This window comes from Trichosurus vulpecula, chromosome 2 (assembly GCF_011100635.1).
Source record: "Trichosurus vulpecula isolate mTriVul1 chromosome 2, mTriVul1.pri, whole genome shotgun sequence".
NCBI classification, from domain to species: Eukaryota; Metazoa; Chordata; class Mammalia; order Diprotodontia; family Phalangeridae; genus Trichosurus; species Trichosurus vulpecula.
The window spans coordinates 361,717,339-361,736,786 of NC_050574.1; the positions used below are offsets into that span (position 1 = coordinate 361,717,339).

The 19,448-nt window shown below is 38.1% G+C and overlaps 1 protein-coding gene across 1 annotated transcript; it reads right to left on the minus strand.

Moving 5' to 3' along the window:
• Window positions 1-18,895: 18,895 nt before the first annotated feature.
• LOC118835682 (biogenesis of lysosome-related organelles complex 1 subunit 2-like) lies at window positions 18,896-19,204 on the minus strand. The gene has a single exon (XM_036742911.1). It carries the CDS (start codon window positions 19,193-19,195, stop codon window positions 18,896-18,898), a length of 300 nt encoding a protein of 99 aa, XP_036598806.1. The 5' UTR covers window positions 19,196-19,204.
• Window positions 19,205-19,448: the final 244 nt, after the last annotated feature.

Here is a 19,448-nt window from a genome sequence, read left to right on the forward strand (position 1 = left end):
TTAACATATCTTAAAAACAAACAAACAAAACTGTGACATTCTTAGCATTCATCAGCAGCTATACCTCATGCTGTAAACTTTTATGTTTGTTTTAGTCTTCTTATGAGACCATTTCATACTTTCGTATTTAAACTACACATACACACTCACACACACACATACACACACACACATACCCTTATATCTATCCATGTATTCCAGATTAAGAAACCCTGTCCTAAAGAGGCAAACAGCTGTCACCATAAACTACAACACACACGCACACACACACGCGCGCGCGCACACACACACACACACACACACACACAAATTAGTCATATTTCTTGTAGGTTCAACTTCCTTATTGGGATAAACACACATACACATAAATAAATGAATAAATAATAGATTTATAAATAATTCAAGGGGCTGTTTTACACAAAAAGCTTCATAAAGTATTATAACAATCATGATTATGATAATTATAATAATAATAGCTAACATTTATATAGCAATTTAAAGTTTGCAAAATACTTTACATACATTATTTTATTTTAGCCTTACAACAACCCTATGAGGTAAAACCTCACAGAGCCCAGAACTCTACTTGAAGTAGCCAGTGGATGTGATCCCTGCCATCTAATGCCCATTGGCTCTCCAAGTGTGAATAACTGAAAACATGACAGATAGATCTCACCATCCAATCTCCATTTGCCTTTTCCATGAAACATATGATTCTCAATATATAGCCTTCCCTTATGTAGTCATTGCTATGGGGAAACTTTACCTTCCAGTATGCTTTTCTTCTGGGGTCACAAAGGAAATAGAAGTACCCTAGGCATTACACACAATTGCAAAGCATAAAAGAATTTAGGAAGATCATATGAATATGGGTATGGAAGATCCCAGGAAGATTATAGGGATGTGAGTTATGAAAGAAATTCCCTATGTCTGTCTCTCCCCCTAATCAGGAAAAAGATTACCAGTTAGTTACCTTAGCAACTCTACTTTCTCAGCACCATTCTCCTCATTCCATTCTAACTAAATGAGCAGGCAGAGACATTTCTATACAGTGAAATTTGGTTCTTCACTTGATCACCCTATTTCAAGCAGGTTTTCATTAAACTTAGGTTCTTGCCAGAAGCATTTCTTGCAGGCTTATCTTAGCAGTGAATTCTAAGGACAACAAAAAGGGCCTTTAAATGACTTTGTTAGAGGAAAGAAGAAAATAAAAGAAAGGATAAGACTCCTATTGGAGGGTGAGATGGGAGGTGGGATGTGGACATGGAAGGGAGTGGAGACCATCGTGCTATTTTAGAATTTGTTGAAAGAATTGAAGATTTTTAACCCGGAGAAGAGAAGGCTTAAGGAAACATGAGGGCTGTCTTCCAGAATTTGTAATATGAGAGATTCAATTTCTTTTGCTTGAACCCAGAGAGCAGAACTAGAAATAAATGAGTGAGAGGCTCAATTTTGGTTCAGTGTAAGGAAAAACTTTGTAAGAACTAAGTTTGTCCAAAAAAATAGAACAACCTACCCGAGGAGTAGTGGGTTCTTCACTGTGAAGGCAGCTAGGTAAAGCCATGGATAGACTCAGGGAAATCTGAATTCAAATCTAGCCTTACAACTAATATTTACTAGCTGTATGACCCTGAAAAGGTCACTTAACCCACATCAATTTTCTCATCTGTAAAGTGGGGATAATCATAGGATGTTGTCAGGTTAAAGTGAGACAATATCTTATAAAGCACTATGTAAATTTTAGCTATTATTATTATCACTATTATTATCTTTCATTGGAGGTGTTCTGGAAATTGAAAGCTTATGATACAGATAGAATTCTAATGCCATCAGGGATAGAACCACATGGTCTCATCAAACTTTGGCATTCTGTGATTAAGAGGGATATCCCCCACCAAAACCCCTTTTTTGGACATTATAAATATTTATAAGTACAGATGAAAAAATGCTGTGAAAGAAAAGATGATATTCCTGAAATGGAAGGACCATGTATGTGTTGATTAATCTGAGTCTAAAAGACCGAGAGCTCCAGGAATATATAAAAGCAGAAAGAAGGTCATAATCTAACTTAACTGTACAAATAGCTTCTGTATATCTTTTAAAAATCAAGGTTGGCTGTCAGTATACCACTTTAATTAAGAGTGGCCTTCAGTAGCAATTTTTCTTTCTAAATATAATGGTCTTGGAAGTTAGAAAGCAGGAAGTCAATTTTTTTCTCTCATTGACATCCATCAGAAAGCATGTGATAGAGGCTCATGGCTGTCAGAAAACTGACTTCTGCTATAAATGAAATTAAGTATTTCAATGGGAAAATCCTCATAATGCTTTTCTCTCTGTCAACAGTTGTTTCCAAAAGCTATAGGCATACCTTGATTTATGTAATCGGTGGGTTTCTGAAAATGTGTGTATAAATTGAGTTTTTATTCAGTTGAATTATCCTAAATGTTCATAGTGTTATAAAGGAGGCTGAAGAATATTACAACCTATGCACAAGAAACAGAATAAGGCATATTATGAAGCAAATGTATGATTAGAAGGACGAGCCAGTCACATAGTGAGTATAAAAGATAACAGATGATCAGGCCAAGTACAGCACTGTTGGGCACAAGATATTAAAAAACTTCCAGAAAGTCATCCAGCATGTTACATAACTCCTCTAAGGAAAAACTATAGAAGAATATATATAAGCAAGAATGGCACCGGATGAGAACATTTTGTGTGACATATAAAAAGTTCAAGAGACAACATTTCTGAGTAATTAATCATTTTATTAATCATACTAGCAGATAATTAACAAAAGGGGTCAGTGGCATTCTCAAATGCCAAAGAACCCTAACGGAACCCACTCAATGCTTATATGCCCTTGGAAGAGTGGGGGTTCCTAAGGATAGAAATCAATTCTGATTGGTTAACAAGTAATGAGAGAATGAATATTATAATGAGAGGTAGGCTTATTCTAATGAGGGTCTGGAGGACATAACTCTGATCACTCAGTCTTGGCCAAAGAGACTTATCTCTTCCCAGACCACCCTAGTCAAGGGCAATCTGTACAAAAGGGGAAATGCACTTCCATTCAGACCTGTCTGACAAAAACACAATGGGCCAGGATCCAGCAATTCACCTAAACTTCTTTACCTTTTGAACAGATCTGAGTTTTCCCTCTCTTTCTCTGTACTTCAAAGGCTGCCTGAATAATCTACAGGGGCTGATTTCTGAAAGAGGAAGTAGAAAAAGGGAAAAACCTTAGTCCTAATTCAATATTTGGTTATTAATATAAGAGAGAAATAATCATTTTTCTCGTTTGTGATCTGCACAGATAGAGAGAACCATTCACTTTGGGAAGAGATCACAGACCTGCTGTCGTAAAGAAACTTTTCAAAGTAATCATGGAATGAATTAATTTGTAAAATCTATGACAACTTTCTAATCACAAAATTTATCCATTTTACCCATCAAAATGTTCATATATTGCTGAAGGTGGGATGCTAACTATATTGAAAATGGGCCTTCAGACAACGAGTCCCCTCCAGCCCTGAGCTTTAAAAAGGCTGGGTGTCTTCATCTGAAATAAGCTAAATGTTAAATTATTTGTTGCAGTCTTGAGATATTCATCTTTCAGATTCCCAAAAAGTCCTTGATTGGGAGTTGGGAAACCCTAATTTTCTTCTAACAGGAACTGATGATCACCGATGTTCTGTAAAGTACTTCCACCAAATGTTATAAAGTACTTCCACCAAAATAAATTCATGATTAAAAATAATACAAACAAGGATACTCAAAAGAATTTATTGTTAGGAGTGATGCTGCTTTTATGTTGAGATATATACAGAGTGTCCTAAGTCTTTAATAGCTTATACCTTTACAATGCATGGCCTTCAACAAATCACCAAGCCTCTCTGTGAACCTTTCTTAGCCTCAGTTTCTTCATCTTAAAATGAAGGATTAAGATCAGATGACCTCTAAGGATGCTTGTATACATGTGTAATCTACGTTTGTGTTTCTTTTAAATAGTCATTTATATTGATAACATACATTTGAAAGCTCAGTTTCTAGGCCCAGAAATAGAGTCCCGAAATGCTACAACTGGACAGAGTACTGTTTGGGGGTGGGGAGGACTGAAGTTTGAATGTCAGCTTATTGGGTAACAGGCTTTGGACAAATCATTTAACTTTTGTGGCTCTCAGATTAACTTCCAACTAACCTTCTGCCCTTCTTTTATCTAAAGGTATATTCTTTTCAAAAAGAAAAATATTCTTTGGAGAGCGAGAAGGAAACAATGCCCTACTTTACAAAGTTAGTAATTTTGAGAATAGGGTTTTTAAATAGTTTTATAATGTTATGGGTGAAATCATTGCATTGAAAAGAAACAAAAAAAGGGAAAGAAATTACATCAATTGGGAGTTTAATAATGTCTGATCTCAAAACGAAAAAGATGGAGACCAATTTTAAAAAAAGAGAAGAAAGTTAGTAACTGCTGAGATGGTGGGTTTAAGCACTACCAATATGCTGCATACTGTGAATGAAATATGAATATGGCCTGGCCTAACATCTCCTGAACTTTACTGATTACACTATATGGAAAGATGCATCTGTTCCTCACAAAGAAAGGATAGTAGAGTCTTTAAAAAGGATATTCAAGAAATCCCCGGGGATCCTGAGGCAGAGACCGATAAACACAGACCTCAGTGCGTGTGGCTGTTAGTTTGATATGGTGTATCTGTCTCACACTGTCATTCCGGTTGTAATGTTCCTCAGCCCCATCTCTGGAGCCTGGAAATTGAGCTTTTGCTAAGTGCTAACAGCAACAAAATTTCAAAACAAGTGGCTCCAGAAGACAAATGGACACTTTGTCCTGAAATATTGAGCTTTTAGAAAAGCATTTCCTTTCTTCACTGGGGTTTTCTTATTATCTTTTGCCCAAAAAAAAAAAGGAAAAGAAAGGAATGAGTGAGAGAAATAAAAGCCTGAAGAAACCAAAGAACATCCCCTTTGTAACATTCTTTCAAATGACATGAAATACTGCTATGAAATGTGAAGTGAATCAGTGGTTGGGTGGGAGCTAGTGAGTTATCTGTAACCCTGGACAGGTTACATAACCTCCCTATTCCTCAGTTTCTTCATCTGTAAAAGGTGATTGGACTCCGTGGCTTCTATAGTTCCTTCCAGTTTTAAATCAAAAATCTCTTTATTTTGGCATTTTTAAAAATACGTTTTCAAAAGAAATTTAGCCAATGGTTTACATGAGTTGGGGCAACACAGACCAAAAAAAACAGAAATACAGAAGGAAGTATCCAGATAATTGCTTTTAGCTTATACTCTCTAGGCAGGTTCTCTAGCTTTATCAAATTTACTGGGTTCACCTCAGGATATTTCAGGGGAAAGAAACTAAGAAAACAAGGGAGTGAAGACAAGGCCCAGATAGCCAATAAACCAGTGTAGACACAGCTAGTAGTCACCAATGTTGTTAAAATTAAAACTTTTTTAAAAGTCATAAATGTTAAAGAATGTAAAGCAGACATCACAACATTTTTCAATGTTTGATGAAGCTTGATTTGATGGAACTGAAAGGAGCTCCTTCCTGAATCGTATTCCACAACTCAACTTAAGCTGAAAGACAAAAGTGTTTCTGTCTCTTAAAAGTGGGAGGGGGGTCCCATCACCCAATCTCTAGCTGTTATCTCACTATTAATCTTTCCAACTGTCCTGTATGTGTTGTCTTCCCCTACTAGAATGTAAGGTCCTTGTTTTATGCTCCCCCAGTGCTTAGCATAGTGCCTAGGATATAGGAAGTACTTCATTCATAAGAATTTTTGGCCTGATTTATACACAGAGCAAATGAGATAGCACAGAAATTGAAAGGTCTGCAGACAAGATAATAAGTGTAAATATTTTTCTCCCTCTCCCAATATCTTTCCCTTCTTTTTCCTCAAGCTGGGCAGAAAGGGAGTCAAAACCAGAAGCAAAGTTTTCCATCTGAGATGTAGCCATTTTGTCTATCAACTTCATTAGTTCTCAGAAAAGGGGATTGCCTCTCAGCTCCCTGGGATGGAGCAAACAGCTCTAGGGTAGACCTACTTTCATCTCACTCCCAGCCAACACCAAGATGTCACCAATCCTGTGGTCTCTGAGTGATAAATTCCAGTGTGCACTCACATACTGGAAGCCAAAGAGGTGAAGGGTTACAATCACAACACTGAGAAGTCGTTACAGGCAGATATTCCTCCTCAACCCTATTTTATAACAGCAAAAATACTGGAGGTTAGCAGCACAACCAAAAATTTCATTTCATTTCCTTTTATAATTCAAGAGAATAGCTTTTAAGATCTTGTTAAAATCAAAGAAACATAAAATGGTGGAGTTTGAAAGGATCTGAGAAATTATCTTGTCTAACCTCCTTATTTTACAGATGAAGAACCTGAGGTCCAGTGAGATTAATCTTACCCAATATCCCACAAAAAGGCAGTAAAGGACAAAAAAATGGCTAATCCATTTTAAAGCTAAGGGTAGGGAAATGGAATAGGGTTTAAAACTGTGGTTCTTTTGGTATAGGGAAGACCTAACTATAGAAATTACCTTTAACAATGAGATTGGCACTTCTTCTGTAACATCTGGTCTTAGAGAGTTTCCTGGAACAGTAAAAGGTTGATTTAGCCAGAGTTACACAGTTAACTGATGTCAATGGTGGGGCAGATCTTCCTGGATTTGAGGTCAGTTCATTAGCCATAGTTCCATGTTATGTCTGTGCCCTTCTCTGTTTCTGTGCCTCTGTTTCTTTGACTCTGTCTTTATCTCTCTCTCTCTCTCTGTCCTCTCTGTCTCACTCTGTCTCTGTCTCTTTGTCTTTGTCTTTTATCTCTGTCTCTCTGTATCTCTCTGTCCCTCTGTCTCTGTCTCTCCCTCTCCCTCTCCTTCTCCCTCCCCCAAACCTTGTCTATGTATGAGTATGAGTCTCGGTTACACCACCCCCACCCCAAAGCCAAAAGTTAATATAAGTATGGATACATAAAATTCTAAATCCCTCTAGTAAACCAATTAAAATATTCATTCCTTAGGGTCTGCCTGTAATCCTCCTCAATCAGCTTAAAGAAGGAAGGAGGTAGATGAGAACTCAAAATTCAGTCTGAGAAGACGGAATCTCCATTATACTCAAAAATGAAAGCAAAATAAATGTAGCTGATAACCAATCCAAAAATTAAACTATATAGGCAGTTAGATTACCTCTAGATGTTCAAGATAACATGATTTCTCAACATATTCATCTCTGACTTTGAGAATTTTCTAGCACATTTTCTTTCTCCTTTCTCCTCTGGCAGGTAAAAACCCAGAAACACTATAGCACAGCATCAGAAGTAAATCAGTCTAATTTCTCCTCGAATCAGCCACTGTTTGGGTGCTGACAATACAGCAGCTTCTTTTAAGAGACGAACTTTCCAACTCCCATTTTCTATTACCTGAGAACAATTTCTTGAGAATATATATTTTTTGAAATAGGGTCCATTCGGTTTGTTAGCTTGAAGTCCACAAATACTGTCTTTATAATTTCCTTAAACTGAATTTAACAGAAATATGGAATTAAAATTAACTAGACAGCTTGATGATATTACGATGAAGCCAACTTTAAATTTCTTTGTTTCTACATTGTGCTAAAATTATGCCAAGTTATCTTGAAATCTTTCTCAATATTAAAGGATGTTCAAGATTACATTCATCAAAACCTAGAAAGAACTGATGTACAGTGAAGTGAGCAAAGCCAGAACATTGTACACAGTAACAGCAAAATCGTTCAATGAGGAATTGTGAATGACTTAGCTATTCTCAGCAATACAATGATCCAAGACAATCCCAAAGGACTAATGATAAAGCATACTATCCACCTTCAGAGAAAGAACTGATATTGATTGAATACTGACTGAAGTATGCTATTTTTCATTTTTTCCTTCAATTTTTTCTTTCATTCAAATTTTCTTGTACAAAATGACTAATATGGAAATGTTTTATATAATTTTTTTTAAAAAAGAGTGCATTCATCTCATGGACACTTACTTATACCAGATACCCTGAGGTAACACTGTCATTTCCCTTGGCTTCAAATTTAGAATTCTGTAGCACATTGGTTTTGATTAAATACAAAAGGAAAGACCAAAAATTATATTTCAAATTTGAAAATACCTCTATCATGTCAACATATCCAAAGTGAATTTCTCCTCCTGAAATATCCACATAGATTGCAGACTCAAGTAATCCAAATTCCTTGGCTTGTGATATGTAAACCTATCTGAAGTATCTATATATGTTATGTTTTTACTAAATATGAGTGCTAAGAACCAATAATTCCATCCCAGCATTCCCTTAAAAAGACCTGATGACCAGGAAAATTACCTTCCAAAGGATCCCCAGGGTGGTTTTTTGCTTCTCAAAGAGTTGCAAATTCTTTCATTTGGGAACTAGTCATGATCCAGGATTTGGTCCCCAAGCCAACTTGCCTATAATTAACTCAATAACATAAGCTTGGTGTAAAGTAGTAAAAATATCTACTATTCATTGGCATGTGAACAGTGTAAAGAATGCATTTCTTTCTCTTACAAATGTAATATGCTCTACCTAACACCGATAACCACCAGACCTGAGCTGATTCTTTGTAAATGCATATTTAATGAAATGCCTTGGGTAGAGATTAACTTTCGTTGCTCAATACTTATTATTGATTCAGCCTGCCTTAAAATGGAAACTGCAAACATTTTGATGAATGGATTAAAATGGTCCTAGAAAGGTCCTCTATCTTGCCAAGATACCCTTTCTGTTCCTCAGTACTTATGTTTAATAAAATCATAATAATAACAAAATTTAATTCATCCTTCTCATTCTAAGATGAGGCTTAGAAGGCTATTGTTTTTATGCCATTTTCTAATAAAAGACTAGTCTGCAAAACAACTGTTTTTATGTATCAGGCATTGGGCCCACTGTCAGGACTGGAAAACTGAGCTGAGAAGTACTAAGAGAGCTCTTCTGAGGAGAGAGAAAACTGTGAGTGCAGAATGGGGTATATACTATCAGAAATGGTCACTATGTGTTGGGTTTTGCTTATTTGTTGTTGTTCTTAATTTTAATTTTAATTTTTTGCAGGATTATTTATCTTTTTTTAATTTAACATTTTTAGTTTTCAACACTGATTTCCACAAGATTTTGAGTTACAAATTTTCTCCCCATTTCTACCTTCTCCCCCACCCTAAGATGGCAAAAATTCTGATTGCCCCTTCCTTCAGTCTGCCTTCCCTTCTATGACCCCACTCCCCCCTACCCCTTAGGCTCTTTCCCCTTACTTTGTTGTAGGGCAAGATAGATTTCTATACCCCATCTTATTTCTCAGTTGCATGTAAAAACAACTTTTTTTAAACATTTGTTTTTAGAACTTTGAGTTCCAAATTCTCTCCCTTCTTCCCTCCCCATCCACCCTCCTTGAGAAGACAAGCAATTCAACATAGGCCACACATGTATCATTATGCAAAACATTTCCATAATAGTCATGTTGTGAAAGACTAACTATATTTCCCTCCATCCTATCCTGTCCCCCTTTATTCACTTTTCTCCCTTGACCTTGTCCCTTTTCAAAAGTGTTTGCTTTTGGTTACCTCCTCCCCCAATCTGCCCTCCCTTCTATAACCCCCCCCCAAAACTTGCCCCCTGTTGTTATTGTTACAAGCAGAGTCTGTGCAGTGTCTGAAGTAAGTCAGGAAAAGATTACAGTATAAAAACAAAATAAAACCAAAAAAAAGTACTCAGGAAGTTAAATGTTTTCAATAGTAGAATGAGAACTTATACTTATGCCCAGAACGTGATCATGGAACATGAGTTGACAGCGACCTTACAGATCATGTCATTATAAGGAAATTCAGACCTAGAGCGAGTAACAGACTTGCCCAACACACAGTGAATTAGTAGCAGAGAAAAGATTAGAACCTGGCCTGCTAACTTCCAATCTATCACTTTCACTGCATCACCAATCACCGAAGCGAACTCAGTTCACATTCTCTCCCCAAAACCCACACTTACTCATTCTACTCCACCCCCAGGTACAAACCACCAGGGCTCTCAGGCTCCTGAGTCACTGCAATGTTTTCCTTGCTCCTGACTGAAGCAGCTTTCATTGAGAGCTGTTCATCCTTAAACAAGGAAGCGACCTTTCAGGCACTCAAACTTATATTATTTATGTACTCAAGTTCTAGAGCTGGGATTCTTAGCCTGCCTCCCTCCACCTCCCAAGGGGAGTGTGGATAGATTTCAGGAAGTCTTTGAACTTGAATGGAAAGTAAATCACATCTTTTTTCAACATAATAGGTTTCCTTTATAATTCTCTCTTTGTATCCCTATGTCTCTGTATATTGATAATTATTTAATATCATTTGAACCTCAATAAGGGCCAGAGCCTGAACTAATCAACCAGAAGAAGCACCTGGACCTAACAGATGTTCCTTCTTTGTTCTCTGAGTAAACTCAGGGAATGCTTCTTCTTGTGTCAACAAGGCCAGAGGGAGCTGACCAGACCATTCTTCTGTTAATGACTACCAAAGACAAGGTGCCTTAAGCAGACACTACCTTGAATAACGGGACTTTTCCTTGTCTTAATATTTTATGGACATATACTATATTATGTCATGTTAATGGTAAAGAAAAACACAGACATCCTGGGTTGAAACTTCAATTGACACTTTGTCAACTCTCTTATCTTATTGAATTTACAACCTATTCAATTAAGAAAATTCTTTTTTCATACTATGGTTAAACACATATGGAGATGATAATTTTGAGTGACACGTACACCCTGAGTTGAGATTGTTCTAAAACATATTTAAGGCTGCTCAGACAGTAAGAATTTATGTTCTAGCTCTATACATGCATGTATTCTGCTAGCTTTAAGGGAATAAATAATATAAATAACATCACCTTTTTGTTTGCCTCTTTTAACCAAACTTTCAGGTCGATAATATGTGTGTGTGTGTGTATGTGTATCTGTAGATGTGGATATATAGATACACACATATGTACACACACATATATATGCACATATATACATGTGTATCTATGTATATGTACATACATATATATATATATGAGATTTTGTACATTTAAAAACATTACTCTGAGGACTGTGTAGTCTTCACCAATCTGCCAAAGACTGTATCATTAGAAAAGAGTTAAAAACTTCTGTTCTAGAACATGTTCCTTCCCTTACCAGACATTCTTCATGTGCATACAGGCTCATAAATTTGTCTATATCTAATCTAATCTAGTCTAGACAAACTAACTAATTGAGAAGTAGAATCTAACTAGGCTTTCTTATCTTAGCCTTCTCACAAGCACTACATGGGGATGAACTAAGACTCAGAATATAACAAACATGCCTGACACACAGACACAAGTTCCTTCTACACACTCTTAAATCCCTGTCTACCACTGGGTTGCAGACATCAGCTTTAAATTCCATTGCCCCCAACATACTGGGGCTCCAAGATCTCAAACCATCAGGCCCTCAGGCTCCTGACAGTGTCGCCACATACTCCAGAGGGAGCTAATTTTCATTCAGTTCTCTGCACTGACTCTGACCACAAAGAAAGTTTTCACTGTGTTCCTTCCTTCATATTCTCCAGGAGCCAGTTTGATGATGTCTTCCATTTTCCTCCCACTGATGCATAATACTTTAAGAAATTTGACAAATGCTTTGAAAGTGAACTTTGACTTTTGAACTTCAAAAAGTAAACATTTGGCCTAAGTTGTTAAAAGCACTAGCAGAAAAAAAATGACTTATATTAGAGTTAAAAATTGTCCTGACTTTGACTAAATAGTTAAAACTAAACAGGACACCCATATCAGACCATAAACATTCTAAGAAGCCTTTGCAGCTGTGTAGCCAACAATTACTGATATTTCCCTCTAGAGTTACTTTCCCGGCTTTCTCCTATGAATATAATAAAATGCTTGTTCCAAATACAATTCTCCGTTGTCTGTTCTTCACTATGTGGTGCAGTCTTTTGAAATTCCCTGACGTTGGCCATTGAATTTATCATATTGTCCATCTTGTATCTGCCCCCTCCATTAGATTGTAAATTCCTTGAGAGCAGGGACCTTTCTTTTTATTCCTGGCACCTAGCACAGTGCCTGGTACATGTGTGTTCAATCATTTTCAGTTGTCTCTGACTCTTTGTGACCCCATTTGGGGTTTTCTTGGCAAAGACACCGGAGTGGTTAGCCATTTCCTTCTCCAGCTCATTTTACAGATGAGGACCTGAGACAAACATGGTTAAGTGACTTTCCCAAGGTCACTCAGCTAGTGAGTGTCTGAGGGTCAAATTTGAACTCAGGCCCTCTGACTGACTGCCTTAAAAGATGTAGTTTGCTCAAAGAACATCTTCCATGCCTTGGAAGATAGAAACTTGTCCATCAGTTTCTTTAATTAATAATATTTCTTTGGTTGCAGCTTCTCTTCCAGATGTCTTGGGGTTTGTGGCTTTTTGGTTGGTTGGTTTTTTTTTTGTTGTTTTTGTTTGTTTGTTTTTACAGCCTTGATCTTTAAAAAATGTAGCAAGGGATCTAAGTTGGCTGTTATGTCTAGCCTAACATGCTGTGAAGTCTGTTTAGGGGTCTGTACCATCCATAATGAGTAGGCTAGCATGAAAAGAATCAATTAATCAACATTTATTAGGGCCTACTATATTCTAGGCACTGTGTTACGCACTAGGGATATAAAAAGAGGCAAAGGATAGTCCCTGCCCTCAAGGAGTTTATAATCTAAAGTCAAGAACTAGACATCATATAAAACTCAAATAGGCCACTAAATATATAAGGATCTCTGAGGACCACAAATTGACTTAGAAAACCACATATTGACATTATCTATGTCCTATTTAATTTTTATTTATTTTTTAAAATATTTCCCAATTGCATTTTGATCTAGTTCAGGATGCTCTTGGAGAGGGGGTGGAGAGTGGCTATGTACCCACAGCGGGCTGGGCCTTGAGTCAGAAAAACTCCTGAGTTCAAATCTAGCCTCAAATACTTACTGCATGTGTGACCCTGGTCATGTCACTTAACTCTGTTTCAGTTTTCTCATCTATAAAATGAGCTGAAGAAGGAAATAACAAACCACTCCATTTATCTGTGCCAAGAAAACCTTAAATGGGGTGATGAAGAGTCAGACATGACTGAACAACAACCACAACAACATGCACTCACAACCTGCACATTTGACACCTCAGCATTAAACATTAGCAGCCACTAGGGAACTTTGCTGAGAAGAAAAAACAAAGATGACATCTCCATGAGGAGTTCCCTTTTCAGGTCCTGTATTTCCATGATGAGCCTGTTCATAAAGCTTTGGACTAGATAGGGCTCCTGAGATAAGCAATGAGGCAAGAAAAGCCTCATAGCATGGCCAGAGCAGATCATGCAGCAATGAGGAAAAATGTCTAGAGGAGAAATGTGTCTGAATCCACATTGCTGGTGGTTGTTCTTAAGGAGGAGCCAGAGATCAGCCAAGTAATCCCAGGTCACAAGTTCTATCACCTGACTGGACGTTCTACCTTCTGGGAGGTTGCAATCACAGTGTTAAGGAATGTTTGTTTGCTCCTGGTAGGAGCTGCCAATGCGGATGCTGAATCAAGGCACCTGGACCAGAATCAAATATTCCTGGCTTTGGGGAACATCCATTTACTAATCAAGTGCTGCCACAGACAGAGAGGAGCCTTAGGCATATAGCCTGAGCAGTAGGTATATTTTAATATATATTTTATTTTGTCTCTTTTGATTCCATGTGTACAAGTAAAGACTTTATACAATTAGATAAACCATCTTTGTGTGATCAACCCCATTTTCTCTATGTTCGTGGAATCCCAGTAGGTGACAATTTGAGCTGAATTTAAGTGGATAAATCTACACATCCCTTCCTAGTATTGGAAGATCAGCACTTATATACACAAGATGGGCAGGGTTGAGGGACAGGTGTTGTCTGAGCTTTCAGAACTAATAGAGAGCTTGGCATCTCCGCTAGTGGGCTCTGAGGCTACTGGGAACACAACTGCCTGAGAGACTGTGGCACTGCTCGGTGCCATATTTGTTGAAGAGAATTAGGCCAGTGCAGCAGCGCCTCTTGGTGGCTTAAAGGAGGAGCTTTCATCTGGCATCAGAATCCCTGTTTCTTTCTAAATTCGTTGTCTGTTCTCAGCTTAGGAGGCAGGGTTATGCAATGTAAAGTGCTGTCCATGAAATCAGGGAGACCTAGGCTCAGAAGTCACCTTAGATATTTACTAGCTGAGTGATGACAGGCAAATCCGTTTACTTCTCTAGATTTCATGAAACTAATACTAGAAGTTCTACATAGGTTAGGACCTGAGGTGGCAGAGGGATTTCCCACACTGACAAAATCATCAGTCCTTGATGAATTTGACCTGGTGTTCTCAATTTCTTTATCCAACTTTTTGTTTGTTTTGTTGGATTTTTTTTTAAACTAAGAGTTTTTACTGTACTTTCCTTCAGTCTTCACAAAGAGTATTTGCTTGACTCATTTGTTTATCTGTTACTTCTGCCTTTCCAAGTTCTTATTTAAGTGATGTTATGCATAAAGTATGTTACTCAAAATTTGAAGCAACAATTATATGTGAAAATTCACTTAGTCCAGAGACCTTGCTTTATTTTTCTTCCTTTATATGTACTTTTCTACATCTATTTCTACTCTGATAAGATCCCTCTCTATTTCTACCTCAGAGCCATTGCTTATTCTGACCTCAGCTGTATTTCCCTTTCTGTACCCAGTACCAGCACCAGTCCCCACCCTCCACTACCAGTCCTTCCCCCATTCTGCATCCTACCCTCCCCCACCAAAAAAAGTCCAGATAAACTGGAGAGCTTGCTTTGCCAGGGAAAGAGAGTACAGGTATGTAAAGTTCCACTGGAAAGTTGGCTAGTAGTCATATCTGGAATGCTAATAGAATGTAGAGATTCCTTATCTAGATAATCAGGAAACAAAGTATACTTCTGGAAAATACTCTTACAAAAGAAAATTTATAATATCTTGGATGTAGCGATGCAGATATTGACTTCCCTTTGCAGTTCACATAAGATTAATGTTCTCCCAAGGTACATATTGACCCTGGTTTCATTTGAGCCAATATTTACCTCTTGGGTCAATAAATCTTGATGTTGATATCCACTATGACCAATATCTGCTTATTATTGCTAGACTAAGAATGAGTGAGCAGGACTACAAATACTGTAGGGGTGCCTGCCAACATTGCTAATTCTTAGGCAGGTCCCATCAATGTTTTCTTGTTATAAAAGTTTAAAATCGAACTCTAAAAAAATTTAATAAAACAAAAAGATCTAATGCAGCCTTGAACTAAGAACAAGGCCTTTGTTATTACAATTTTATAAATTTCAAGCAAAATTAAAGAGGATGATTTTTAAAGTGGAAATTGTTTGTATTCTTTTCCTCCTCAAATTGTTACATCTTTGCTGGTCTTGGTACATGTCTTATCCCCAAGTAGCAATAAGCTCCTTAATGTCAAGAAGTGTTTTATTCTTATCATGGTATTCCCAGGGCCCTTTATTCTGTTTTGAGCCCAGTTTTAGTGATTTTCCAAGATAGGTGTACTGAGAGATTAATGCAAAAGACTTTCTAATTAGCTGAATGACAGTCCAGATAACAGCTATTCAACATATATTTGTTTTGTTTTGTTTTGTTTCCCTTTGGGGATTATCAGGCTCACCTCTTTTGAATTATCAAGAATTTCACTCTGGAGGTCATATAGCATTTAGGCTTGATGTAATCACTGCAATATTGTAGATAATCCTGTAGAACGTTATCTATATGGAATCACTCTTCTATGCAGATTCTATATGGAACATATTTCCCTTTAGACCCTGTCCATATGATACAGTTGAACTGGATGACTTTGGGGAAATTTTGTACTACTTTTAATAAATTCAATCAGTTGTACAACACAAAAATCCATCTTTTGAACCACCAGCATTCTTCAGGTGGCACTAAATGTCTAGCAGTCATAGAATACCACAGTCTTCAAGTTCTAATGTCACCCATTATGATAAAATTCATGGAGCAAGATTTAAGCTTTTCCTCCAGTTAAGGACTATGGAAGATAAAGGAAACTCTGAGATGTTTTGGGAGAAATGCAAGAGCTAGCCTTTTTGAGTTTGAAGCTAAGAAAACAATGAAAGAATAAAGAACTGGCACCATAACCACTGTTTTGGGAAAAAGTAATTTTGCAATTTGGTAAGCAAGATGAAAAAAGAAAACTAACCATGACAAAGAGAGAAGCGACCAGCTGCAAACAGAGAGAAAGTAGAACCACTCCCTTGTGTATGTGCTATGTACATCATGTCGCAGTTCATCTTGTTAACACAAAGAAATAGAAATGGCCTTAAAGACAGAGAAGATGGGAAGAGCAGTTAGGCCAGACCAAGTACACCCTGAGGAGGTCCAAGATTGAGGCAATATAGCTTTGAAAGTTTTGAGAAATTGATCCATTTGAATGGATCTTGAAAATAGAAAAATCTGAGTTGGGATCCTGCCTCAGACATTTACTATTTTGTGATGCTGGTCAAGTCCCTTAATCTCTCTCAGCCTCCAAATGTAAAACAGGGATAATAATAGAACCCAGATCACTGGATCGTTGTGAGGATCAAATGAGGTAATACACATAAAGCATATCACATACCTTAAAGCACTATTTAAATGTTAGCTATAAATGTTGCCTATATTTCCTCATATGCAACATTCCACCTCCTACCTTGTTACCTTTGCACAGGCTTTCTTCTATTTTTGTGTAATGAGGACCATCCTATGAGAATCCAAAGCTTAGGAGCATGTACAGGCCTCATGCAGTCCTCTGAGTGGAGGCTGAGCCAAAGTGCTTCTTGAAGTTTCTGATGACATGGATCAGAGGCACCTGGCTCTCCACTTTAGATCAGGTAGACACGTTCCTATTTACTATATGGTAAAGGAGGGCCCTTTGGTGGGCTACTGAGCCAGAACTAAGGGTGTATTCAAAAGGTTCCAATGGAGAAATTAATTCTTTTTTCCTTCTTGCTGGTCACAAAGTGTAAGGACAACTCTGAGCTCTGCAGAAGGATGAGGGGGAAGGGAAGAGGTAGACAGGGTTGAGGAGCCAGTCAATGAGTGCATGGCTTGCTAGGCAGCCCTGTGTCTGGGATAGGACCATCCACTGTTGGTGTTTTCTTTTTTTTTAGTAGAAGGCCTGTGAGACTTCCAAAGGTCAAAGGAACAGAGATCCTGAGACAGGAGTCCATACCAGAGTACCAGCAGCCAGCAAGCTCAGTATACCAGTGCAGTCTTGAGGAACAATCTACTTCACCCAGCCCAGAAATGCATCAACCAGGTAGCTGAGACACCATCTCCTACAACATAGAGAGTGACTTGTTCAGCAGCTATGTTGCAGTTAGAGGTGAACTTGGTGAAATGCATGTTATGTACCATTTACTTTTAAGTTTGAGGCCATTCTCCCTAAGGACTGAGGTGATAACATGGGAAAGTATAGCTCTAATTTGGGATGATCTTTTTATACTTTGGTTCTTACTGTCTCTTTTCTGTAAATATACCTTTGTAACTAATTGATGTTCTTGTATTAATTAATATTGTGGAGAAATCAATTGGTTAAGTTGATCATGGAAGAGTAACCACTGGTGATTAAATTGAGAGGGACCATACTGGAATGGGACTTCGTACTGATAACATTAAAAAGATACCCCCAATCCTTCAGGGGTATCCCTAGAACTCTGATGGAAAAGATGTAGCCACCATCTGGGGTTACAAACTTGCCAGTGTAAGTAGGAGTTTGGATAGGGACTCTCCAGGATCTATGAAGGCTCTACTTGGAATACCCCTAACTCCCTTCAAGGTACAATTAAATTTTCCACTGTTCAAATGCTTCTAGCACCAACTATGCCTGAGCAGTTTTCATGAGATACCATGTCCTAGAAAGTTAATCACCCGTCAGCCAGTTTGGTGATGGACTTTTCCAGACTTACCTATGTTGGTCCTTGGAGAAACAGTGTGTCAGTGGGTCAATACACAAAGTCTTGTTAGCTTTGTAGGACCTAGCAAAGATAGCATTATCTAGTAATGCCTTCAAAAATCTGGAGTCCTCATCTTGCCATGATAAGACATCAGGAGAGGATTTTTGATGGAAATTGATTATTTTAAATCCCCTATCTCACCCAAACTGGAAATGCAGCAGCCACTGATAGGCCCAACCCCAGTGCTCAACATGACTGTATTGAGCAGCTCTATTTCCAACATAGGTTGATTTGCCTCTCCTTAGGCATCCCAGGACACCCTCTCTCCTAGAGTGTCACCATACAGGTGGCAAACTTAGCGTAGACACTTGCATACTATAACCTTGCTACAGTTCAGTACTCCTAAACTCAAGTAATCCACCAGCCTCACACACCTCTTTTTTTCCAGGGTCATATGTTGGCATTTATTATTTAAGTTCAAGAACAAGTTGTGAAAGGGGTGGGTGTGGGAGGGCCTAGGGGAGAGGGAGGGAGTTGACAGGGAGATGAGAGTCTTTCTTCTGTGTCTGCTCTAGACGGGGTTGATCCTGATTTCTGAGCCTTGGTCCAGGGTACACAACAAAGCACACGATAAGATGAGATCGGGGGGGGGGGGCACAGGTTTAGGAAAACACGGCGGGGCTGGGGGTGACCAGAGTTACACATCCAATCAGAGGTGGGGGCTGGGATTCTCCTTGGATCAGCAGCACCGCTTCTTTTTAGGAACTGAAGCATAGTGATAAGTTCCATCCCACTTATTTCGGCTCTTATAAAACGTTCATGTAGTTAAAAGTCTTTGTGCTACAGAATTCTTTCATTGCCTCTCTAACTTCTTGTACTTTGCTTCTAGTTTCTTTGAATATGCATCCAACTTGTAAGCTGCCTGCTCAAGAGCTGCTACTTGCTCCTCAATTAGAGGTATCTGATCCAGATAAGGCTGAAGTGCTGCATATTTCTGGTTTAAGTCCTTTAGGTTTCTATTTATGTTTACTGCAGTATCTTTCATTTCCAGATGCTTCAAGCTAATCAGTTTGTTCATATTTTCCAGAAGTTTATAGTCTTCACTGGTAGCTGTCAGCTCACCCATCAGGTACACGGCCATTTTGGAGAACATGTCCTGGCACAGCCCCGTGATTTTCTATTCAGCTCTGGTCTTTTCACTGAGAAAGCTTGAAAGTCCTCTGTTTTATTGAAAATCCATATTTTGCCTTGGAGCATTATATTCAGTTTTACTGGGTAGGTGATTCTTGGTTTTAATCCTAACTCCTTTGACCTCAATAATATCATATTCCAAGCCCTTTGATCCCATAATGTGGAAGCTGCTACATCTTGTGTTATCCTGATTGTGTTTTCGCAATACTCAAATT